The 27,107-nt window shown below is 36.5% G+C and overlaps 1 protein-coding gene across 1 annotated transcript; it reads right to left on the bottom strand.

Moving 5' to 3' along the window:
- Nucleotides 1-15,779: 15,779 nt before the first annotated feature.
- LOC120432571 (calpain-7-like) lies at nucleotides 15,780-24,330 on the bottom strand. Its single transcript, XM_039597798.2, has 5 exons — nucleotides 23,861-24,330; nucleotides 23,172-23,797; nucleotides 16,682-17,360; nucleotides 16,416-16,624; nucleotides 15,780-16,359 (listed from the first exon to the last, which is right to left on the bottom strand). Exons 1-5 carry the CDS (start codon nucleotides 24,138-24,140, stop codon nucleotides 15,985-15,987), a joined length of 2,169 nt encoding a protein of 722 aa, XP_039453732.1. The 5' UTR covers nucleotides 24,141-24,330; the 3' UTR covers nucleotides 15,780-15,984.
- Between the last annotated feature and the right edge of the window lie 2,777 nt (nucleotides 24,331-27,107).

The raw sequence follows: 27,107 nt of genomic DNA, 5'->3' as shown, positions 1-27,107 counted from the left end.
ATTCGATTATCCAAAGTTTCGATTATCCGAATTGAAATTTCTCCAAGGCCTTCAGATTATCGACTCTGAACTGTATCGTATAGTTACATACGTAATGTTTGCTTTTTTTTTTTGCTTGACTGTCACATTTTATTAAACAAATTAAGCTATCTCTTCTATAAAAATAAGTAGTAATAAAAGGACATACATTTTATAATTTTTACGCATTCTTAATCTTGACAAAAAAACGCTATATTTATTTGTTTTACAAGCTAGCTGAGCTATAAAGCGCTTGGCGCATTTTTGTCCATTAGTCTTCCCACAGTAAATCGTAAATCAAAAGACTTTTCAATGAAATGACAGCAGCATAAAGCTTCATCACAGAAAAATATTCAATTTAACCCACCAAAAAAATCGGTCAACCCGCATGCTTTCCAAAAAGCCGTCGATAATTCCTCCCGTTATAATACCCAATAATAGGGTCTTGCCAGCAGAAAAAAATATATATTTTTATGCCAAATTCGAATGCACCACAAATTTTATTTCCGATTCCGGAAATTCAGATTCACTTTTTTTGTTGTGCTCGCTGCACCCGTCAATTCATGACGTGCGTCACCCAGTTTGTGCCCAAATTTGGCGCAAAGTTAAGCCCACGCCGAAAGCCCCCAACTCAGCAATAATAATCGCACAAAACGCGTATGGATAAACTTTGCCATTTATCAGCAAGGGAAAATCGAACAACTCGCAACCAAACATGGCGCGAAAAATCTGCCAACAATGCAGCGAGAGTGTGTGCGCGTGTCTGCAAATAAATAAATGTGGAAAGAGTCGCGGGATGAAGAATGAAATTCAACAAAATATTTCAATAAAATACAGATGATCGATTCTTTGGAAAATTACAAAACAAATATGAGATTTAAATTTGTGTAGGTCAATTGACACATGTGAATTTTTAGCTTAGTATTCCAAAAACGTCAACGAATTTGTTTAAATTTTTTGATATCAAATATTATTTTTTTCATGAAGGATTCCCAAAAAGAAAAAAAACATATTGTCTACCATGCAGTAAAACTTTCAATCAATTTTCATATTTTTCCCCAAGCTCGTCAACCAAAACTGTTTCCCAGAACCAAGCTTAAAAAAAATCCACACACCCTCGAAAAGAGGACATCCGTTCCGATTTTTCTCTGGAATGCACCAATTTTGGTAATTAAAAAAGTGATATTTGGCCGGTGGATTACTGGGCGTGCGTGCGTGCGTGATTTTTCCGACGATCCACTCGACTTCCGGTATTTTCCGATATTTTTCCCCGCCACTTGAATGTTGATTCTGTTGTCGCCATTATTGGCGCTCTTTTGCGCTGGAAATGTGGCGAATGTAAACAACACAACTGAGCCGGAAAGGCAAACGGGAATGTGTGTGACTGTGTCTGTTTTGAGGAGTGCAGGTATATTGAATATAAAATGATTTTTACTTTATTTTCATTTTCATTTGTTCAGTCTCACACACAATATTGCATCATATCAACTCGTATGGACATTGTGTTTGACTGATAATTTTATATTACTGTTTACAGATAAACAAATGAAACTTTGTGTCCACATTTCATGATGAAAATCGGTCTTTCATAGTTTTTTACCTGATTACATCATTTCTTCTTTTCTTCTATTCTTCTATTCTTCTATTCTTCTATTCTTCTATTCTTCTATTCTTCTATTCTTCTATTCTTCTATTCTTCTATTCTTCTATTCTTCTATTCTTCTATTCTTCTATTCTTCTATTCTTCTATTCTTCTATTCTTCTATTCTTCTATTCTTCTATTCTTCTATTCTTCTATTCTTCTATTCTTCTATTCTTCTATTCTTCTATTCTTCTATTCTTCTATTCTTCTATTCTTCTATTCTTCTATTCTTCTATTCTTCTATTCTTCTATTCTTCTATTCTTCTATTCTTCTATTCTTCTATTCTTCTATTCTTCTATTCTTCTATTCTTCTATTCTTCTATTCTTCTATTCTTCTATTCTTCTATTCTTCTATTCTTCTATTCTTCTATTCTTCTATTCTTCTATTCTTCTATTCTTCTATTCTTCTATTCTTCTATTCTTCTATTCTTCTATTCTTCTATTCTTCTATTCTTCTATTCTTCTATTCTTCTATTCTTCTATTCTTCTATTCTTCTATTCTTCTATTCTTCTATTCTTCTATTCTTCTATTCTTCTATTCTTCTATTCTTCTATTCTTCTATTCTTCTATTCTTCTATTCTTCTATTCTTCTATTCTTCTATTCTTCTATTCTTCTATTCTTCTATTCTTCTATTCTTCTATTCTTCTATTCTTCTATTCTTCTATTCTTCTATTCTTCTTTTCTTCTATTCTTCTATTCTTCTATTCTTCTATTCTTCTATTCTTCTATTCTTCTATTCTTCTATTCTTCTATTCTTCTATTCTTCTATTCTTCTATTCTTCTATTCTTCTATTCTTCTATTCTTCTATTCTTCTATTCTTCTATTCTTCTATTCTTCTATTCTTCTATTCTTCTATTCTTCTATTCTTCTATTCTTCTATTCTTCTATTCTTCTATTCTTCTATTCTTCTATTCTTCTATTCTTCTATTCTTCTATTCTTCTATTCTTCTATTCTTCTATTCTTCTATTCTTCTATTCTTCTATTCTTCTATTCTTCTATTCTTCTATTCTTCTATTCTTCTATTCTTCTATTCTTCTATTCTTCTATTCTTCTATTCTTCTATTCTTCTATTCTTCTATTCTTCTATTCTTCTATTCTTCTATTCTTCTATTCTTCTATTCTTCTATTCTTCTATTCTTCTATTCTTCTATTCTTCTATTCTTCTATTCTTCTATTCTTCTATTCTTCTATTCTTCTATTCTTCTATTCTTCTATTCTTCTATTCTTCTATTCTTTTATTCTTCTATTCTTCTATTCTTCTATTCTTCTATTCTTCTATTCTTCTATTCTTCTATTCTTCTATTCTTCTATTCTTCTATTCTTCTATTCTTCTATTCTTCTATTCTTCTATTCTTCTATTCTTCTATTCTTCTATTCTTCTATTCTTCTATTCTTCTATTTTTCTATTTTGTGTATTCTCATTTTTCTCTATTAAGCAGCAAAAAAAATGTAAATTCCAACAGAAACCACACAGTTAAAACTAGTATTAATTTGGAATAAGTATAATTGGAATGTTTATTACAACCTCTTTTTTGATGTAATATTACCTCAATTTTAGAGGAAAAATCAAAATTACTCACTCTGAGATGAAACTTGATCTCAGAAAACGTGTAACATAGCACATTTTTGTATATTTTTACCTTATATAATGTATATCCCGCATAAAAAAGTACCATATAAAAACTTGTTTTCATGTGGTAATTGAACTTTAAACTATATTGTTACTACCATTTCCAAAAATGTTTGACTACTATTTTAAAAATGGTATTTATATGGTTGGCATGAATTTTTACTATCTCACAAATGGTTTAACCATCTGGCATAAGGGTGGTTAGCAATGGTAACCTTAAAAAACTCAGTACTTTTTTCGTCAAAAAACTGTTTGTTGTATGGTAAATAAATGGTTTAAGTACTATTTGGCAAAAAGTAACCTTAAATCAAACAGTTCACAAATAGTTTAATATAGTTAAATTTTAATTTTGGGAAATTGAAAAACGATTTCACAAGTAGTTACCATTTCTCAAAGTGTCATTGTATGATCCAATATGGTAATCAAATGGTAATTTTTTATCCGGGATTCAATTAAAAACCTTATCTTAAACCTTATATATTCAATTTACACTTTAAAATTAAGGTAATATTACATCAATAAAAAGGTAAAATTAAACCATAGACTAACTATGATTAGTGTATGATTAAACCTTCAAATTATACACTTTTTTAAATGTGTGGTTTCTATTGGCAATTTCAGTTCATTTAAAGTACTCTTTGAACTTTTAAAAATTTAGCTTCAGGCTTTCGAAGCAACCTTTCACATGCGATTCCGTGTAACTTTCCATCCCAGCTCATCAACTCGCAAATAGAACCCAATGTAACAACCCATCAGTGCTCTTTGATGTCCGCAAACTATCCTCCGTCCCAGCATCTCTGATGGTTGAAGATATTGCACCGATTAGCATTCACAACGCCATCATTCATGCGCGTCCTCCGATTCCGTGTTCCGTCCCCAGCTCCAGATGTCACCCCGGGACGGACGCGGGATCTTTTGAACTTGTCTAATTGAACGGAAATGGCCCTTTCGGAGTGCGTATCACGCGCCACGAGTATACATTCACATGAGACGGCGCCACGACGCCTGTTGCTGGGTCTTGTATGGACCCCGCCCTCCCTCCAATCCCTTGACACGTCGGTAGTAACGGACATCCGGAGTTCTCGTCGTCCTTGTCAACTTTGGAAAGCCGGCCTGAATGATGGCTCAGTGATGATGTGTGTAAGTTCGCCCTTTTCATCATTTGGGTTGAGCTGGTGAAGGGGTGAGATCTTGAGAATCGTTGGACAGTTATTTTCTCAAGAAATTTATAATAAGCCAAAAAACTGCAATCTAGATTTCCAACAAGACAAGAACATTGGAGATAATTTATCAAGCATTGATTGTCTTACAATCGAATATTGAACCAAAATTCATGATTTTCCAAATAATGTTCATGACACACAAAGAATATTCATGAACATTTGTTTATTGTATTGTGAATAACGTTGTTCATGACGTCATGAACATTTTGCGCAAAATCATGAATAAAATTCACGTTATTCGACATTCTACAATTTTCTTTTTCGAGATTTTTTTAATCGCTCTTTCCAAATTTCATTTTCTTTTTCATTTTATTCATGAATAAATTCATGATCTCGGTTACATAGAGAAAAAGTGTTCCAGAAACCATGACATTTATTTCAAGAATTCGTGAATAATTTGTATCACAGTTTTCGTGGTTCTCTAAATTCATGAATTTTTGAAAACTATTCATGGCAGCTTATTTTAAAGAATATTCATGAACTTTCAATCATTGAATCGTGAATGGTGCTGTTCATGACTCCGTTAATGTTTTTCATGAAGTCATGTATAAAATTCACATCTTTCAGCTATCTTTATTTAATTTTTCGAGAATCTGTAAATCGAGCTTGGTTTCATGTATTTTTTTGCTGTTTTGATACATAAAATTCATGAACTTGTGATACTATATTCAAAATCGTCGGACTGATACATGTAACCCCTTAAAACTCATCGAGTAGCAATCAAGGCGAATAAATGGGAAATACAAACAGTAGTGGACCACTACCGCTTCGTGTACCATGAAAGCCGGAGGCGCGTTGCCGGGCCATCAACGTCGACGAAGGTTCTCTCGCGTTTGATGTACCGTAAACTGGGGTCAATCGGGACACATGGGGCGAATTGGGACAGCAGTTTTAACCATGTTGGAGCAAAATATTTTGATTTTTCTGGTTGGTTTCGGTTAGAACAGACTCAGACCAACAAAATGTGTACATCCATTTCCAAATTTAAAAGCTTTAAGTGCTCTAAAAACTGCTGTCCCTATTCAGACTGAAGTCCCGATTCGCCCCAGATTACGGTAACGGAGAAGGCCCCGCAGTAGGAAGTATCAATTATGCACGTGGGATACTGCTGATGAGAGCGGATTTCCTTCCACGCCACTGTTGCGTGTACCACGTGTTTGATGGACTTCTCCTCCTAATCAATATTCCGTGTAACGCAGAACTACGAGCAGCAGGGAGGTCGACTTTTGGGGAACCGTAACTTGACCTCTTTCAATTCGACCAACGACGAAAGCAGCACCTTTTGATGTGGGTTTTAGCTCAAGTTTGGAAGTTACCTAAGCAAACGATTCATTTGAGCAAAGGTTAAAAGGAAGTCGTTTGGGCGTAACGACCACCAAAGCAATGCAATCAGCTAAATGTACCTATTTTTGCTCTACTATGTTCAATTTTCGCCCCAGTACATTGACTTCCTGCATTCGGGCGTTTATTAAGATTGAATTGCATACATTCAGGCTGGGGTTTTTTTTTCTTTCATTAACACGCGTTTCGTTTGATCCGAGCCCGTTAATAACGGTCATCGCGAAATCGCCTCAATGGTCAGGAACTGTCTCGCACGTGTTCAAATTATCTGTTTGAACAAGCTTCTCTCCAATGGTCCCGCAAATGGCTTCAATTTAATTAAAATTGGTATTCAATTATGAACCGCGTCTCGTTTTTCGGCGAGGGCATTGGGTGAGCTCTGTGAGGTTAAATGGGTCAGTTCTTGGGGGAAGCCGGATTTCCGACCCATCGCGTGGGACAGAGTCTGGTCTTTTTTTATGTGGTCAGGATTCTGTTTTTTGTGCAGTACATCGTTTGAAAGTGACCGGAACCACACAATTATGGTTCGTAAATTATAGTTTCAGAAGTGAGGGAGGTGCAATATATATTAATTTAATTTGATACATATTTAATAACAATTATTTTGAAAAGGCGATTTTGATATCTTCAACTTTCTAGAACAATCTTTTACAGAATATTTAACCCCCACCACAAGCTGTCAGCAAATCTTTAGAAAAACATTTTGATTTCATCACCAATCAAAACTAGACATCTGGCCCTGTCCAACAGTAGCGCTCAAAAGCCATTAAAAATCCGCACTTTGGTCTAGACGCGTCCTAAAAAAACCTAAACCCGTTTGACGCGCTTTATCGGAACTAGCTCTTCTAAAAAGAACTTTGCAAAAAACATCACAAAATGACGACATTCGCTGTTGCGTCCATTTATAACCGCACTTCTGGTCATCAACCATCAGCCGAGTTCGTGGTCCAGTTTTTGTGCAAAACTTTTGCGAGAAAGCATTTCCCCGGGCGAGATTTTTCCGATTTTCCTCCATCATTTTGGTGGTGTGAGCGCGAGGAACAAAAACCGATGATTTATTACTTTACTCATTCCACAGTTCACACACACACAGTTCTCGCTGCGCTGTCAGCTTTTCGGCGATGTGTTTTTATTATTTATCTGTTATCTGCTTTTCGGTTTTATACTTCACCACTTTTTTCGCAGTATTTATATTTTTATAATGACACACAAACACTCTTTTGCCAGTGAGCGTTTTAGTTTGTGCCTTCAATTTTGCGACGATAACTAAAAATACGCATTTGTTTATCGTCAGTCGCGGCGGAATCGGATTGTTTTGAGGGGTTTTTAATAGTTTTTTTTTATTTGTTTGTCTACAAAAGCTGAAAAGTTGCAGTTCGATGCGTGGCTAAAAATAAACTTTGTTTTCGTCTAGCAAATATCATAAATGCCGATGGCTATGAAATTGTTGACTTACAATATTTTGAGCTTTGAGCATATTAAAATTTACAAAACATGATTTTCCTCATAAAACACTAGTTTTGAAAAATTGGAAAACTGGAAAATTACATCTAAACTTCGACCACAGAAGCCATTTTAAAAGGATCGGAATTTTGAACATGAATTACAGCTTCATAACGTGTGCCGGGACCGTGGTGTAGGGGTAAGCGTGATTGCCTCTCACCCAGTCGGCCTGGGTTCGATCCCAGACGGTCCCAGTGGCATTTTTCGAGACGAGATTTGTCTGATCACGCCTTCCGTCGGAAGGGAAGTAAATGTTGGCCCCGAAACGAAAAACGAAACTATTGGCACTACGCCCCCCGGGGCATGGCCTTCCTCTAACGTGGGATTTCTGCTCCAGCGCCTCTGACGAGACAGGAGAAACCGGGACCGACGTTTTACTTCACCATCCGATAGAAGCTCAGTGGATAAGGCGGGAATCGAACCCGCGTCTCATAGCATCATCGGGATCGGCAGCCGAAGCCGCTTCCCCTGCGCCACGAGACCCACCTAAAAAAAGGTTAGGTCGTTAGCTCAGTCCAGGTGTAGGAGTCGTCTCCCTGGGTCCTGTCTCGGTGGAGTCGCTGGTAGACAGTTGGACTAACAATCCAAAGGTCGTCAGTTCGAATCCCGGGGTGGATGGAAGCTTAGGTGTAAAAAGAGGTTTGCAATTGCCTCAACAATCACGCCTTCGAACACCTAGTTTCGAGTAAATATCTCGCAATCGAGAACGCCAAGGCAATGCTGTAGAGCGAATAATTTGATTTGAACGTGTTTTTGACTGTTTAAAAGTAATAAAAAGCTCAAATAAAAGTAAGCAAGCATCTCTCTGTTGTCAATGTATCTGAAATTGTTGATTGAATAGCGGGAAACTACAAAAGTTACGAGAATCGTTCAAAATGCTTAATGTGACGAAAATAGGTATATTTTTCGCAGATTTTTTTTCCAGATATATTATTTTTTCAATGTCTCTTAGACATTTTTTTTAGATATTTTTTCAACTTTTCGAAAAAAAAATATTTACAGGAATGGATAATTATGGACACTATTTAAAAAAAAGTAACACTAGAATTTTTCAGTTTATATTCTTTGTTCATAGAAAAGGACCCCAAAAAGTTTGAGCTGAATAAAAAAGTACAAAAAATAAAAATGCATGGCTATGAAATAATTGTTGACATGCAATATTGTGGTTAATCATAATTTAATTTATAAAACACAATTTTGTAAAATGATTTTGATTTTGAGTTTTGATATGTTCTTTTAAAAACGGTTTTCAGAATTTGGAAACTTTGTTAGCAGTTTTTCTATGACAAAATAAATAATTTTACATCATTAGTTCGTCCATACAAATTTAGCAGCTGTCCATAAAAAAAAATATATCATGACACATTCCGCCGTGACGTTGCAACGCTTTGACTTTTCTTTTTTCAGTATTTCGGCTGTAACTCAAAAAATACATTGAAAAGGTACATATGTTATTACAGATTCGGAAAGTACATTAAATTTCCTATAAGAAACAGTATTGAAGCATTATTTTAAGCGAATATTCGATTTTTGAGAGGGGAATATGTAGCGTGACGTTGCAACGCGTGACTTTTTCTCAATCCTGACCCAATTCATTTTTCGCCATAAACTCAGCTCTGTTAAACGACAATTTTGGAGTTCTTCTTCCATTTTTAGTGCAAAATTGGCCAACAAATCGAATGCAATCATTAGTTTTACGAAAAAATCAAACCCCGATTTTTAAAGACCACTTACGTCACGAAATTTTAATTTCAAAATAAATCATAGTTTTTGTTAGTTTGAAAAACTGTAGGTTAAGGTTTTATTATAGGACATTAATAGACAGTACAAGGACATGTGAATTGATTGGCCCGCCCATGTTTGACCCCCCCCCCCCCTCCTCCTATAGCGCTATCACAGTAGCAGTACGATTTACGAAGTTTTCCAAACGTTTTTAAAGTAAAAATAAATATTTGTATTATTCTATTATCACGAAGGACACCCCCCCACTCTCCCCTCCTCTATCCATGTAATGGGACGTCCATGCATTACGTAACGGCATAATATCATGGGGGAGGGGGTTCGAGGATTTACACAAAAAATGTATCGGAAACCAGGGGGTAGAGGAGGCCTAAAAATATAAATATTTTGTTACGTAATTCACGAACGTTCCCTTAATATTTTAATGCTTTTGAGCAATTTACAAAACACGTGGAAGTTTTAGAAGGGAGGAGGAGCTTCAAGTTTTCAGGTGGGCTGAAATTTATAAATAAAGTGCCCATATCGTTTGTTGATGGCCCTAAGGGGTGATCTGCAAACAACTTAACTTATTTTGTTGACTTTTGTGCTTTTTAAATTAAATTTTAATTTGAGGAAATAATAAAACTGTTTACCTGCCCAACATAACATTTTTAATTGCGAACAACTAAACGTTTCATACAACTTATTTAGGTAAGGGTTCGTCCATCAACAAAGTGACAAAAGTTTGTAAAAAAAAAAACAATCGAATCACGTGATTTTTAATGTTTAGTGAATTTCACTATAATTTGGCCTACATAAGGGTGCAGGATAAAAAAAATCGTTGCGTTGTATTTGAATGAACCCTCGCGTAAATCAGTTTATCAAAAAAGGGGCCATCCAGTAACCAAGTGATTACTTTTTTGAAAGTTTTAGATTTTTTCCCCATTGTGAACATCGGTATATTTTGATTTGTTCAACAAGTTTCATAAAATACCTACTTTTATCGAGTTGCATTCAAACTTAAGTAACGGAATTTGTGAATGACCCATGTACAATTCTTCTGTAAATATGATCGGAAACATTATATAAAAAATATATAATATTTAGTAACCTTTTATCTTCAAAAACCAACTACGCATACACCTTTTTTGCCATGTGACCAATATGATTTAAAATTTCGTGACGTTGCAACGCAAACTTAAACCTGTTGTAACTTTGGATCTAGACAACCAATTTAGTCGCTCTAGGTTGCATTTGAAAGCTCTTTCCAAGTACAAAGAGCATCTAAAATATCAAAATGATTGAATGTTTAGTTTTCTGTTGGAATAAACAACTGTCCCTTTTTCGTGACGTTGCAACGCAATAAAATGGTAAACTTACACTAGTTTGAAAAAATACTTAACTTAAGATAAACTATAAATCCATGACATTTCCGTTTAGTACAACTAAAAACCTACAAAATGCAATCTGAAGAATAATTTTTGGATTTTATTTCGCTGAAAACCAGGAGTTTTTAGAAAAATGTTTTAAAACGATGATTTTATCATGAATTGATGCATAACTTAACCAACTTGTACATAATGATATTCAAATGATCAATTAATGAAAACCATGATTTTCGAAGCTTCAAGTAGTCTAGAATCGAGGAAAAATATCCAAATAGCTCATACACGCTTTTCAAAATTTCATCCTAAGGTGTACATTGCCGGAGAATGTGTCCATAGTATTCAACATCAGTATCTTTATACAGCAATTCCCCACGAAAACAGCATGATTCGAAAAAAAAGTTCTCCGATCGGGCTCATTTTCTGGAGGTTCCTTGGCCGAAATAATTAGACCCATATTTTTTTGTTTGGCCATTAGGGTGACCTACGCCGTGTTAGGGTGGTCCGAAAAATGGCAATTTTCGTCGATTTTCGCAAAAACCACTTTTTTCAAAAAATCATATCTCCGCGCCGTTTCATCCGATTTTAGCTGTCCTAGACGCAAAAGAAAGGTGATTAGTTTGGCTATTTGGGAAAAATAGTAAGAAGTTTCAAAAATCTAGCTTAACATTTGAAAAGGTCGAATGAAAACTTAAAATGCTGTTTTGAAGGCCTCGGGACCAAAGAGCCTATGTCTGAAAATATTTTTATCGGATTCCTCGAAAAATTTCACATAGCATATCAAAAAATGGTGAAGTTATGTTTTCGATACTCTGAGATACGATTTTTTGAGCATGAGCATGAGCATGAGCATGAGAGACCACCCATGGTTGTCCTTCTCCGTTGCTGAACAGGACCGTAATATCCTATCAATACAACTGACCATACGCTTAAACGATCTAATGGTGTTTCCCTTATCAACAGCATGTATGAATGCGTTGAAAAGATAAAACATCAAGATCATTAAAACTAGATCTGAAGCAAATAGGTTACAGTCATTGGCCACCAACGGCGCCCGCCATGTCAGTTTGTAGATCTCGGGGGGATTGGGACGGGAATGTTAGTTTGCACAGGTTGCTACAAAGGGTGGGTTCTATACGATATCCACACCCCCACGTGTGCCGGAAAACTACTTCTACTTGGGATTTTGTTAGTGGGTAAGGGTAATGGCCAGGATTCAACATAGAGGATGATGATGCGACCCAATAATCAATAAATTTTGTTTAATGATGTGATGTATTATGCATTCTCAAGGCAAACAGTCGAAGGATGCGGATGAGATTATTCCCGGTTATTTGGTGTTGAGTTTAGCATAAATGATTCAATCTTAGACAGCCGGCTGTGGAAAGATAAAACCAAATAAAATGCGAAAACGCGAAACCGCCCGGACCGAAAAACACACACAATCGGGGGGAAAAAAGACGGAAACGGCAACGAAAATCCGGCTTGCTGACCGCGACGCGAACCGTTCAAATTCTCCAAAGCAACTGTCAAACATCGCATCGAAATACACACACAATCGGGGGGGGGAAACAGAGACGGAAACGGCAACGAAAATCCGGCTTGTTGACCGCGACGCGAACCGTTCAAATTCTCCAAAGCAACTCTACTCTGAGATACGATTTTTTGAAAATAAAACTGGGTTTTTTCGACGCGCCACGCGCAAAAATGGGAAAATGACGAAAACGGGGAAAAAAATCGACTTTTTTCACTAAAACTGCGATAACTTGAAAATTTCAGCGATGACCTATACATGTTAGGGTACCAAAAGTTGCGTATTTCAATTACAAACCAACTCACACGAAATCGGAAAAAGTTGCCCCAACCCCTCTTCGATTTGCGTGAAACTTTGTCCTAAGGGGTAACTTTTGTCCCTGATCACGAATCCGAGCTCCGTTTTTTGATACCTCGTGACGGAGGGGCGGTACGACCCCTTCAATTTTTGAACATGCGGCAAGAGAGGTGTTTTTCAATAATTTGCAGCCTGAAACGGTGATGAGATAGAAATTTGGTGTCAAAGGGACTTTTATATAAAATTAGACGCCCGATTTGATGGCGTACTCATAATTTCGGAAAAACGTATTTTTCATCGAAACAAACACTAAAAAAAAATGAATCTTAAATTTGTTTTTTTTATGCAATTTTATCCCAAACATCACGCGTCTCCATCAAACATGATGTCCAAAGGAGATGCAAGCTAGCGTCACACCCTAATTGATCGATTCGTCCACTAAAGATAATCCAACCATTCCCACGTTAGGATTAGATGACTTACGGCAAAAAAGGTCACCACATCTATCCATTACGCGCATTCGCGCGCTTCCATCCGAAAAACAGAAATCTCATCAAATCCGCTCCTGCAACACCCTAATCCCATTAGAAGTCGGTTTGGCTTCCATTTCGTTCTCAATCAGCAAATCACGCTGACACCTGACGACGGACGTCGTCCAGGAGAATGAGGATGAAACACAAAGTAAGTCGAGGAAATCCACTTATCACATGCAATCACGGCCAAAGCGCATCAAACCAAAGGAACCCATGGCGAAATTGCTTACCACGGTCAAATATTGATTGTCAACAGCATTCGATTCAGCGCGCGGTCACCGCCGCCGCCTGCTCTTCTTCGCCCATCATAACTTCGATTTAGACACTGAGCACATGTCTTGTACCAGCTCGCGGCAGAACTTACAGAACGACATCAGGAAAGTGCATCAAGGTAACAGGTTTTCCTCGATTGCTGCATCGGCGGCAGCAGCAGTTTCCTTGTGACAGTGCCCCACAGTCACATAATACGATTGACCTATTTATAATCTGTCTTTTGTGCCCGGGTTCCAACCCGATATCCTGCAACGGGACAGATTGCATCCGCTGGGGCACAGTGAAAAATTGACTGGGAAAAGTAAATCAATGAATTGAGTTCATGTTTGATTGTGTTTTTCTTGTAACTTTAAAAATTACGAAATTTAGAACTTTTTGTTAACTGTGAATCAAGCAAAAAGTGGGATATTGCATTCGTTGATGATTCAATGACCGGAAGTGCTGAGCGAATCCGTGAAGGGGTCGTCCGGCGGAGCGGGGGACGCAATTTTCATCATCGAAAATATGTTTGAAGTTCGCTATTTTGTCGCACGGGGCGCGCTTCGCAGGGCACACTTTGATGTCTTCTGTTTACTGCGGCCGGGCATCTTTCCTCCCGCACCGCCGTTGACTGGTAAAATGGCGTGGGTTGGCGCTTTTGCGAGATTGAACGCCAGGTCATCCCATCTCATCGCAGGAAGCGCATGACACGCCGGAAACCGGCCGGGAGAGCCCGGCTGGATATTACATTCGCTTTTGGTCGTCGGACGATGTGGATAGGCTTTCTCGTACTGAATGGATAACAGAAAAATGGAGAAAGCCCACGCGGTCGAGTGAACTTTTTAATAAACAACAATGTGACTCTCGAACAAATTTTCTCACTGAGATGTAACTTTTTTAAATATTTATATAAGGGTTATTTCTTCCTAAGCGCTCACGCGTCTGGCATCAAACTTCATCAAATCTGCGCAGAGGGTTTGTTTTTTTTTTTTGTTTTTTCCTCAAAAACAAATAATCCCAAGTTTGGCGACATTTGGTCCATACCCGCGCCCTTAGCACCCACTCTTATTGTTAAATTTATGAAAAAACTCAAAACTTAACAAAAAGTCAACTTTTGAGAAAATTTAAAGATTTTTGTTCGTATAATCCAATGGCGTATTCAAAATTTACGAGCAGTGTTGCCAGATATGGATTTTTTTAGCTTGTTCGACGACGGCGTCAAATTGCATTCGATGACTAAAAGTTTATCAATGTTTTAATGTTTTCATTTTTATTAATTTTTTTCAACGAGAAATCAAGGTTAAATATAAATATACATTAGCACTCATTTTTTTGCGGAAATTTGCTTGGAGACAAATTCTTGCGGAAATTTGCTTGGAGACAAATTCTTGAAACATTTTTTATTCTTTCAAAAAGTGAAACAGCTTCCCTTTTTTCAAATATTTAAAAAAATTCCCAACATTCTCGATTTTTGCGGATTTCCCGACATGAGTAGCCTGGATAAAAAATAAAATAAAATAAATCGAGAATTTTTTTTTGTGTATCATTTTTTTTCTTCTCGATTGTAATTTCTCGACTCACAATAGAGATTTCTCGATAGTGAGATTACGATCTACCATCAACAAATAACGACTGACTATCGAGAAATTACGATCGAAATTTGTAATACAGTGGACTCTTTGGCTGTCGATCTTCTCGATATCAATATTGCTCCAGCTGTCAATAAATTTGCCAGTCATTTTAAATAGATTGCTTCGATTTTTCGTTCTATAATTTGATAAATCCCGCTCTCGATGGTCCCTTCAATATCGACAACGAGAGAGTCCGCTGTAGTAATTTAAAAACTTTCAGAAATACAAACAAAAAATCAAAACATCAAAAATTTCTTAAACTTTTGAAATTTTAAATTGAAAAAAGAAAACAAATTTCAAAACCTCTCAAAAAAGTTCTTTTTTTTTAATCAAAAAACTTAACAAAAGCCATACATTTAAAAAGATATAAATTTTAAACAAATTCAAAACAATTTTTTTTTGTTATGTTTGAGAATTATAAATAAAAAGTTAAAATTGTATTTTTTTTATAAACTCAGGAACATTTCGAAATTAAAAATTAAAGAAACAAATTTTTAAAAAATCTACAACTCAATACAATACAAATAGTTCAAAAATTTAAAAATGTATGAAATCAAAAAATTAGAACTTTTAAAATTAGAACATTTAAAAAACTTCAAAAATTAAAAAGAATAAAAACTTATTATAGAATAGGAAACCAAAAAAAAAGAATTAAAATCATTGAAAGATCGGAACTAAGAATTGTTGAATGTTTTAATTTTTAAATATTTATACTCTTTCAAAAAATAAGATTTAAAAAATATTGAAAAATTCAAAAATTTCAGAATTTTAGAAATTATTTTTGTAATTCTCAAATTTAAAACAAAATCATTAATTAATGTTGAAATTTTAACATTAGTAGTTTTTTTTTACTTTTTAAATTGATTGAAATGGAATGAAAAAAGTTTCATCCAAATAAAAAAAAACAAAATGAAAAATCTCAATATAATTTGCCAAAGACTAGAGAATTACTTATGTTGGATTTGTGAAATAATTAAAAGATAAGCAATAAAAAGCTTACAGGAAAACAATATTTTTGTGGATAAAACCGAATGGCTGTACTCAGGTTTTATTAGATTAGATGGAGACGCAAGATGTTTAGAAATCAATATGAAGGTGGAGACGCACGGTGCTTAGTAAAAAAGGTTATTTTTCTTTCTTGAAATGAAAGTCAATGTTTATTTGCGTAAAACTTAATGTAATATTTGCATTTCGCGTGCTGTAAAACATGATAAAAAAATAAAACACAACAATTACAGTAACTTTTCCCTCCCAACAAAAAAAAAAATCACTCAATTTATCTTTTCGATGACACAATTCGTTGTCGATTTAACCTTGAGAAAGTACGGCGATTCATGGTCGGGCAGAAACGTGGACGGACGCAGCTGGTACACTCCGGCCGGGATGGCCTCCAGATCGAGCACGCAAAAGCCGGACCGGTAGCTGCCGGTGGATTGCGAGATGAACGGGGCCGTCACTTCCGGATCTTCGAGGGACACGACGGTCAGCTCGAGCCCTACCTGGTACAATTTGGGACCGCGAAGTTCCACGACCAGCTGGCTGGTGTCCTTCGGGCCGATGTGCAACCGGTAGAGCGGGTTGTTTTTGTAGGTCAGCGGGTGGTTTGGACAGCCTCCGGCCGTTCGACCCTTCCATTCGCCGTTTAGCTGGGGGAAAAAATCGAATTAAGAGAAAATAAACATAAAATTGAAGCAAGCATTACATTCTCCACTGTCTGGAACCGGTTGTCGATCTGCTTCAACTCAAACTTGTTCCGACAGAAGGCCCGCAGTGAATAGTAAATGGTGGCGGATTTCTCGTACTGCGAAATCACCAGCGTGTACTTCCGGACCGAGGCCGGATCGAGACGAATCTTGCACAGGTAGTGCGGCGAGTTGATTCGGACGCCGTCAATGTACGGCGGTGGATCAGCTGTAATCGAGAAATTATTATAATTTTGTCCAAATGATGATTAGAAATTACACTCACATGGATAGTAAACCCGCTTTCCGTTATTTTTGTACACCAGCACCGTGATGTACTCTCGATTCTCCCGAAAGTCCTCAATCGTAGTGATGTGCCTCGTCAGCAGAATCCAAACCGATCCCTTCCCCGCCGGAACCGTCAAGCTAAACTGCGGATTGTCCCCGACGTTGTATGCGTCCTTCGTCGGTCCCACGCCGGCACTCCACGACTGATGAATGCAGTAAGTGTACTGAAACAGCGCCGGATCCCAGTTCAGATAAAACACGTCGAAAAAGTTCAAAATCGAATGGTAATCAATCCAAAACACTCCATTATCGTAATTGGCCGCCAGTTTAGGATCGTAACCGAGCTGCTGCTGCAACTCCACCGTCCAATGGTTCACATCCAATTCGGAATAATTCCCACGCCACCGCAGATGCGACCACGGATTCTTCAGCTGCAGCAACTTGACCCCGTCCACCTCGCGCATGTCCAACACGGCGTACGCGTGCGTCGACACCAGCCCGGTCCGTTCGGCTTCCGCGTCCGTAAGATCACCGGTGGCCACCGTCACCAGGCAGCGGCCGGCGCTGAGACCCTCGCGCAGCCGGTTAAACACGGCGTCCGCGTTAAAGTCGGACTCCTTGGTGCGGATCGAAGCCCGCTCTGGGATCCAACCGGTCAGCGCGTGCAGGTCGATGTTCTGGGGAAGGGACAAATCGATCATTGTACTTTTCGATTATTTGCAAATTATTCCTTAATGCCCTTAGAACATAACTATATAATACAAATAATCCCATTATAATCCCGCGACACACCAGTCACCATTATAAATAAATCAACCAAAGCATTTGGTACGGTATGTCCACGCATCCATCCTCTGCTGTAGATTCTGTGATTTATGACCCGAGCACAGAATTCCGTCTACGGTAAACGCAACGCAGTAGGGCTGGTCGCTTCAAGTGCCGCTTCAGGCGTAATCTAACCTCAAGGCTTTTCAGCAGCTTTCATCGGAATAAACTCTTACGCCGACTCGGTTTTGAGGTTAACATTTTGAAAGCTTGCACAAGGTTGGAATTACTTTGAAATATTTTTGATCAAAAAGCGATTTTTTTTAGCAACCTAAATTAAGTGAAATTATTGTTCATCAAATTTGAGGCCCCAGATATACGAGCTCATTAAATTTTAAAACAATGGTTGGTTTTCTCTAAGGCTGGTAAAAATTTTATTTAAGGGGTTACATACATGTAAATCGGCAAAAATGTTACAGGTTGGTTTGAGCACACACTTAAACTTTTTTCAAAATCTGTTTTCATGGCATTAAAATATACATTTTCATCTATTAACAAAACAAATTTGAAGACATTTGGTTGTATCATTGCCGAGATATAGCTATTTGAAGTTAGCAGTTTCAAAAAACGGGTGCCACGATATCTCAACATTGCTTCGACCAAATCGGCTCAAAATTTGGGCGAAGACTCGTTAAACCGGTCCCGTGAGCATGACGAAGGCCGATTTTCAAAAAGTTAATTTAAAAAAAAGATAAAAAAAAATTTTCTGTTTTTCATATAAAAAATCGCTAGTTTTTGATTTTTGTATTTTTTAAAAATTCACAATTACAAAATCAGGCTTCGTCATGCACACGGGATATGTCTTGGGAGTCTTCACCCAAAATTTCAGCCAATTTGGTCCGTCCCATCTCGAGATATCGTGGCACCCGTAAATCAACTCGGTGTTTAGAGAAAAACGCTCAGAAAGTTAGACAGTTTGCTTTGCGCATGGCAAAATTCTGAGCTTAAATCGTCTCTAACTCAGTTAAATCATGAAATATCTTCATGAAACTTTCAGGAGTGATTGAAATTCATCTTTTAAGTGGAATTAATAAATTTTCTGTAATATGAAATTTTGTGATTTTCTACATGTATGTAACCCCTTAATGTAATTAGAGATCCAAAAAAGTTTCTATAAATTTACAGAAAATAGATTGAAAAACGATGGTTGATAAGTCAGGGCTTGCAAACATTCGATTTTTTATTTTTTATTTAGACATTCTGCCAAGGGTCCTGATTTTCGGTTCAATGAACAGAAACCACTCACTCATCCATCGCCTATCCAGTCGTCGCCTATTCTAACCCGCTAGCATTCATGAGCGAATGATACTCGCAAGCAGCCAGCGAGTGGCCCGAACTGTTCACTCAGCGAACAAATACATCGTGAAAATTTTTGCCTACTCCGTCGCTCGACGACACTCACACACTACCATGCTCAGCGAAGAGCCATTCTCACAAAATGCCAGCGCAGTAGTCTTTTTGTCTTCACGCCCTCAGTTTGCCATCAATTTGATTTTTTCTTGGTGGAAGTTTCTTTGAATGGTGTCTATAATGTTATGAAATCAAAATAAATGCACAATTTAATTGATAACATTGATTTTAGGCAACCCAAATCAATGAGTATAACGCAGCGCATCACAGGAAAAATGTGTTCAGTTCAGAGTGATCGGCGACGTTCGGCTTGTCTGAGCCGTTCGGAGACTGAGCCGAAAAGAGAGAGAAGGAGAGTAGAAGCGAGAGTGTTCGGGAGCGAATGGTGAGAAAGTGACAAACAGTAGGAATTCATCAGGGCAGTATCGCGTCGCCTGCTATTTGTGCTCGCGAATGGAGTGGTTGATTTTGAACAATCAGGACCCTTGCATTCTGCATTCATCCGTTCGCACAACGATTGATTGTAACGCAAAGATACTCACACAGTCATCCCGGGCAGACGGTAATAACAAAATTCATGCCATTTCAATAACAAATACTGTTAAAATATCAGAAAGTGTTATGGAATCTTCTTAAAAAATCAATTTTTGCATAAGTTTTTAATAACAGTTTATGTTATCTTTTTTTTTTTTTTTTTTTTTTTTGGGAGGGTGGTCCAGCCGCACATCGTTGATGTTGAAACCTCTAAACTGGGCCCTCGTCCTGTCACGTCCGTCAGTAGTCTTGTCGTACATTACAACTAGAATCAGATCTGCCAATGAATTAGTACACTTCGACCAAATAAACACTGACGCTGTATGGATCTGACTCTAGAATAAATGCACAGTTGTGTGTTATTCATAAGTCCAACTTATTCAATTATTCATTTAAGTCCAAATATTCATTTGCTAACTACTTTGGATTGAAAATCTAAATTTTAATCTAAAATCCTCTAAACTTAATGTTCAAAACTAAACGTTCCTTTAACTGTTGCAGTACTACCTCTATAAAAAAAAAACAATACAAATTTGTGAACTAATGTACAAATAGGATAGAAATCGCGATTTTAAAAAGAAATGATCATTTACGTCAAAAGATCGGTAGTTCCTCGATTCGCAACAATGGTCAATACAACCATAATCCAAAAACCGTTAGTTCAACAGATCAACGAATTTTGTCCGATATCATTACATTATTGATTGATCGAGACTCTATGGACAATTTGACATAAAAGAATGCCTAGTATTCTACATCTATCAAAGTTTATTGGCAGCATTACTCTAACTTAACAATTGCAACTAAATTTATCATCAAATAGATTTGGAAAAGATACAGATTTATTTTAAATGCTAGTGCCAAGCAACAAATCAATTGTACTTTCCTGAAGTCCCACCTAAATCCCACATTGTGATAGTGAAAAAGTCACAGAAGCAGCGGTGTCTTGTGCAATTGTGATATTTTCACTATCGGAGAACTACCTAGTTCACGAATACAGCTTATCGGTCAACGCTTAAGCCCTGGGGCTGCGACAAAGCGAGTTCTCATAGCATGAAGTGGTGTCCATAGTGCTTATAAAAAAGAATGTATACCCAAATTTTAACTAATGCACTAGGATCAAATCATGCCCCTTGACTTTACAAGGCCCAGGGAATAACAGTTTATGCTATCATAACAAAATTTGTTATTGGTCTGATATTGGTTGAAAGCCAAAACAACTTTGGAATAACATTTTTTGTTATCGAAGAATATCTCCAACTGTTATTGGGATGATCAGATTAGTTGTTAAAATAACATAAAATAATAACAAAGATTTTTTAGAAGAATAACTCAAAATGTTATTAGTCTGTTATTACAATAACAATAACAATCCAAAAACAAAAAATCATAACGACGAATAACAAAACATGTTACAAATAACATAAAATGTTATTGAAGTACATATTTTCAAGTATCAAAAAAAGTTATTCCCAAGTTATTTCCGTCTGCTCGGGAAAGAAGCCATTTTGCATCATTAAACTAATATAATTCCATATAATTTTCCATGCAAATTTGGCAGCTGTTCATACATAAAAGATATATGAAAATTCAAAAATCTGTATTTTTTGAAGGAATTTCTTCTCGATTTGGTGTCTTCGGCAAAGTAATAAGAATGGATAAAATCTACACAAAAAAAATACACGGTAAAAAAAATATTTAACTTTTTGTCACTGAAACTTGATTTGCAAAAAAAAAACACAATTTTATTTTTTTATTTTCTGATATGTTTCAGGGGACATCCAGAATAGGCCAAAAAAGTTTGAACGAGTTATGAATTTTTGAATCAATGCTGATTTTTTCAAAAAATCGAGATATTGGTCGCAAACATTTTTCAACTTCATTTTTCGTGTAACATTGAATTTGCAATCAAAAGGTACTCCAGTGAAATTTTGATAAAGTGCACAATTTTCAAGTTTTTTAGGCCCATTTTTAGGTAACTTTCTTGAAAATATTCGCAGTTATTCATTTTTTTAAATAAGTGCCCATGTTTGCCCACCTTTGAAAAAAATATTTTTTTGATAGATCCAATATTTTAAATTTTTTGAATCAAGACTAACATTTCAAATTTAAAATTCGAAAATTATAAAAAATGTGAAAGAAACAAAATAACATAGAATTTTTGATTTTTTTTATTTTTTGATAAATTTTGAAAACTTAGACAATTTATGTTTTTTGAGTAAGAGTTCAAAATTTTAAAATTTTATGTGTTTTATGATTTTGATTTTTTGAATTTCAGATTTTAATGATTAACACTTTTTATATTTTTCAAGTTTATTTGTCAATGAATAATATGCTTTATTTTCTGTGATTTTGTAATTTATTGCTTAAAAATTAGATGTTTAATTAATTAAATTAAATACTTAAACTTATAAATTTCTAAACAGAAATTAATAATTTAAAAATAACTAATAACAAATATTCAAGAATTCAAAAGAAAGAATAAATTCAAAAATGTAAGAATCCAAAAATTGAAAAAAAAAAACACTGATTTGAACACTGATTTCAGAATTTGAAAATTCGAAAATTAAAAAATATGTATACAGCAATTCCACGTCAAACAGGAAGTCTTCAAGTCAAAAGTGCTCCGATTTGGCTCAAATTTAGAGTGGGGGTTCTTTGGCCCAAATAATTAGACCAGTATTTTTTTGTTTGGCGATTAGGCTGGTCCTATCCGAAATAGGGTGGTACATAAAATTGCGTTTTTCGTCGATTTTCGCAAAAACCACATTTTTCAAAAAATCATATCTCCGGAACGGCTGAACCAATTTTGGAGCGCCACAATTCAAAAGAAAGGTTATTAGTTGGGCTTTTTAGGAAAAATATGTTGAGGTCCAAAAAAACTAGCTGAATATTTGAAAAGGTCTTATGAAAATTTCATTTGCCGATTTCAAGGTCTCGGGACCAAAGAGCCCATGTCTGAAAATATTTTTCTCTGATTCCTTGTAATATTTTACATAACATATCAAAAAATTGAATATCCATTAACACATTGCGGAGATATGATTTTTTTAACATAAAAACTGGACGCGCCGCGCGCAAAAACGGGAAAATGACGGAAACGGGTAAAAACAAACTTTTTTCACTAAAACTACGATAACTTGGAAATTTCAGCGATGACCTACATGTTTGGGTACCAAAATTTTCGTAATTGAAAGACGCAACTGTGGTTTTTGCGAAAATCGACGAAAAACGCAATTTTATGTACCACCCTATTTCGGATAGGACCACCGTAATCACCAAACAAAAAAATACGGGTCTAATTATTTTGGCCAAAGAACCCCCACTCCAAATTTTAGCCAAATCGGAGCACTTTTGATTTGGAGACTTCCTGTTTGACGTGGAATGGCTGTATATATTGAAGTTTCAAAAAACCAAGGTTTCACCCTTTTTTTCTAAAATTCTTCAAAAAAAATTAAAAAAGTTAAAAACTTGAAAAATAAAATACAAAAATTTAGTGATTTGAAAAAAATCGTACTCGATTGTCCGTTTTTTTTTTTCGTATTTAAATAATTTTTAATTTTTTGCAAATTATGGTCTTAGGGAAAGCGTCCAAAAATCTGGCTCTAAAAATTTAGTAGTTTTTGAATCTGAGTTTCTAATTTATTACAAGTTTTTTTTAAGTTCATTTGTCAATAAATTATAAATATGTTTGATTTTTCTATAATTTTGTCATTATGATTTAAAAATAAAAAAATAAATCTTAGTTCGTATTTTTAAACTTATAAATTTCTACTCACGCTGTTCGATCCGGGAAAATCGTATCCTCCCATCAGCTTCATGTAGGCCTTCTCCAGCAGCGAAACCCAAAATTCACTTTTATTGCTCGAATACGAGCACAGCAGCTGATTGTACCGCCCTAACGGCAAATAGTCATCAATAACCACCTTTCTCGGAATGCCGTTCACATGCATCCGGATCGAGTACTTCCCACTTGGGTTGTAAATCGGCTCATCCCGGCTGTTCCGCGGGTAGATGATCGAAGTCAGGATTCTTCGTTTGAATTTCTTCTCGTAAAGCGAAGCCACGGCCAGCGATGCCACGAAGCTACAATCCGACACGACCGTTTGACGGATGCTGTAGAAGTCGGCGTGCTCTCCAGCGATCAACTGCGGATTTTCGCACAACTCACTAACCCGAGCCCACTGGACAAAGTCCCGCTTTTGCTTCGGAGCCAACTCCAGCTTGCCATCTTTGTCGGTGAACGGAATCGGGAAATGGAACTTTTCCATCAGGTCAATGTCCATGAACGGGACGTAAACCTTCGCGTTGATGTGGGACGTATGCTCCAGGACCTTCTTTTCCTCGCTGGTGTAGGCCTGCCGGGAACCGGACACCTCAAGCTTCGGGCTGTGAACCGGACTTGCTGAAAAAGAGAGGGAAAGCGTGAATCAATTGCTTCGAGCAACTCCAAACTTATCCAGCTTACCGACGGAAGCACTGCTCCGCACCGGATGGGTCGTGGCCATCCCCTGCGGAACCGATAGCTGCGAGGGCGGCACATTCTTCCGGATGCCCTTCAGCTCTTCCGCCCGCTCGAGCGCCTGCATCGCAAACCGATGCAACTTTTCGCGACTTTCACGGTTCTCGATCCGCAGGATCGTCTCCACGGTTTGGCCGTACAGCTCAATGGCCAGTTCCTTCTGTCCGGACTCGTCCGCATCCAAGGCCCGGGACAGCAGCTTGTGGCACTCGGATTCGATGGACATTTTTAACTATTTTCAATGTTAACAGGCAACAGAAGCAAACAAAACACACAAAACGAACTTCACTCGCGGCGAGGACGACGGGACATCTGGAATGTGGTCACTTTCCGTTTGCAACCAGGCAGAAGAAAGCCAGGATGAGTCAGCTGCTGCTGGCCGTAATCTGCCTTCAGCAGCAAAGCAAACGGGATTATTTGTTTTTGTTGCGTTTTGTTTTGCGCTGCTGTTTCGCAACGGTAAATCATGCGGGCGCAAAAAAAAAGGAAAAAAGTTTTCGAAGCAATTTTTGACGGGGGGTGATGCGACGAATGACACAATTTTGTGCACTTTCTTTTCAAATGGTCCTAATTATCTATTTTCTAAATTGCTCCGGAAAAAGTTGACTTTTGTGTAATTGGGTACTAAAGCCCTATGTAAATTTTTATGTACAACGGTAAAAAAACACGATTAAAAACCATTTCTGATCACTTTTTTTCATCTTCACGCAGAAAAATGTTTTGTAGAATCAGCCTGTACGAGGTTTGAATCAACAAAATTTTTGTTGAATATAATCAACGCCGATTTTGCGTTGAAACAAACCTTGATTTTCTCAATTCCACAAAAGTCTTTGAAAAAGCTGCTTTGACGTTTAGCGTTGATTCAACAAAAAATCATGATTTTTAAATCAACAAAACGTTTTGTTGATTCAAATATGCCTTATTTGTCTGCGTGATGTTGGTACCACTGCATGATTTTGACATTTCGGGCGTGCATCATTAGTAACGCCATCTTCGCTTAAAAATCTGGATATTTGTCTAATCTTATCGAGTTCAGACGCAGCCAGTTCGATGAAAACTTGATGGAAAATCTTGAGGTTAGATAACGCCTCAAGCGATAAATGAAGTGGCCAGCCCTACTGCTTTGCGTTTACCGCAAATGGATCACAATTGGGTCCTACAATTAAACTTCAATTTGTGATATTATTGTTCACAACAATAAAGATTATTTTTCTGAGTACCGTAAACTGGGGTCAATCGGGACACATGGGGCGAATTGGGACAGCAGTTTTAACCATGTTGGAGCAAAATATTTTGATTTTTCTGGTTGGTTTCGGTTAGAACAGACTCAGACCAACAAAATGTGTACATCCATTTCCAAATTTAAAAGCTTTAAGTTATCTAAAAACTGCTGTCCCTATTCAGACTGAAGTCCCGGTTCACCCCAGATTACGGTATGCAAAAAAAAAAAAAAAGAGAAGACAATATTTTTTCGATGGATCAACTATGGTCCTCTTTTTTTACTGTGAACAGACACGGACCACTGCGACACTTGCGTATCTATTGTAGTACACTGAAAATACGCCACACGTTTTGTTCAAGTGCCCGAACACTTGAATGATTGAATAAAGCCACATCATAGATTTAATTAGTTTGTGTTTCAACATCATTCCAAACCATTATCAAATGCAAGTGTTTGGGCGATTGAATTTTTGGTATTTTTTGACATGTTATTGTCATTCGGGTGGCTCAAGCTTTTCAAGTGTTTTGCTCATGAGTTTGTCCCACTGCCTGTAACCATTCAAAGTGAAGAGCAAAACACTTGAAATTGATCTTAAGATCTACCCAAAACAGGCACTATTCAAAGTCAACGTGAAGTCCACATGAATTCAATGTGTTTCACTGATTGATTTTGGAGCGACTTTCATCGAAGGCTAGAAGCTAGGCTAGAACGAATAGCGCAAAAAACTCACCCGTCTTCAACTGGCCAGCCGGCGCAGTGGTAGCGTGCACGACTAGCAAGCGAGAACCTGTTTTCGCTTGTACGTATTCTTATTTTTCAACACCATTTAAAATTCAAGTGTTTGGCTATTGACATTATTTCATGGCCAATCACCGAAATTTTAAGTGTTTTGCGATTGATATTTGAGTGCTCTGTACAGCAGGGCCAGATCATGTGTAGAACACTTCGTTGAGCTGTGTAAGTTTTGCTCAGTGTACACTAAACCCCCGGTGGTTGGTCACTTTTTCGTTTGACACTTTTTTAGTTTGTACCCCGTTGGTTGGTCAAAGTCAAACTAAAAAGTGACGAACTGTCACTTTTTACACGGCGCTATCAAAACACACGTTTAGTAGTGTGTGTGAACTTCGTGTAAAAGGGGTGTCAAACTAAAACGTGACCCCGTTCGTTTGACAAAAGTTGTTGTCAAACCATCGGGGTTTGAGTGTATGATCTGTTCTCAGGTTTTCTGTTTTGCTGCTGTTACAGCCTGCCGAACGATCGTCTTCCGTAGCGCTATTGTTGGTCCCCTTGGAACGAGCTGTCAAGTAGGAACTTTTCTGTCAAGAAGGACCGCGAGGTTAATTTTTCAAAATTGATTTAAAAATCCATTTTAAGCTCTTTGTGGTCGTACAAAGGGTCATTGTACTCAGAAAAATAAGCTTTATCGCTGTAAACAATAATATCAGCAATCTAAGCTTCATTTTAGGACCCAATTGCTCCTGAAAAAGTTGACTTTTGTACAATTTTTACTTTTAATTCAATTAAAAAAAAATTCTAAATAAGGCCAACAAACCAGTTAGTTTTTAGTTTTTAGTTTTTAGTTTTTAGTTTTTAGTTTTTAGTTTTTAGTTTTTAGTTTTTAGTTTTTAGTTTTTAGTTTTTAGTTTTTAGTTTTTAGTTTTTAGTTTTTAGTTTTTAGTTTTTAGTTTTTAGTTTTTAGTTTTTAGTTTTTAGTTTTTAGTTTTTAGTTTTTAGTTTTTAGGTTTTAGTTTTTAGTTTTTAGTTTTTAGTTTTTAGTTTTTAGTTTTTAGTTTTTAGTTTTTAGTTTTTAGTTTTTAGTTTTTAGTTTTTAGTTTTTAGTTTTTAGTTTTTAGTTTTTAGTTTTTTAGTTTTTAGTTTTTAGTTTTTAGTTTTTAGTTTTTAGTTTTTAGTTTTTAGTTTTTAGTTTTTAGTTTTTAGTTTTTAGTTTTTAGTTTTTAGTTTTTAGTTTTT

The sequence above is a fragment of the Culex pipiens genome, chromosome 2, assembly GCF_016801865.2.
Source record: "Culex pipiens pallens isolate TS chromosome 2, TS_CPP_V2, whole genome shotgun sequence".
NCBI lineage: Eukaryota > Metazoa > Arthropoda > Insecta > Diptera > Culicidae > Culex > Culex pipiens.
The sequence above is the reverse complement of the archived record's forward strand: the minus strand, read 5'-3'. Positions and strand labels throughout refer to the sequence as shown.

Coding starts and splice junctions, on each gene's coding strand:
- LOC120432571 (XM_039597798.2), bottom strand. CDS start 24,140: ATGTCCATCGAATCCGAGTGCCACAAGCTGCTGTCCCGGGCCTTGGAT. Junction 23,798..23,860: donor GCGGAGCAGTGCTTCCGTCG/GTAAGCTGGATA, acceptor TCTCTTTTTCAG/CAAGTCCGGTTCACAGCCCG. Junction 16,625..16,681: donor AAAGCGGGTTTACTATCCAT/GTGAGTGTAATT, acceptor TCTCGATTACAG/CTGATCCACCGCCGTACATT.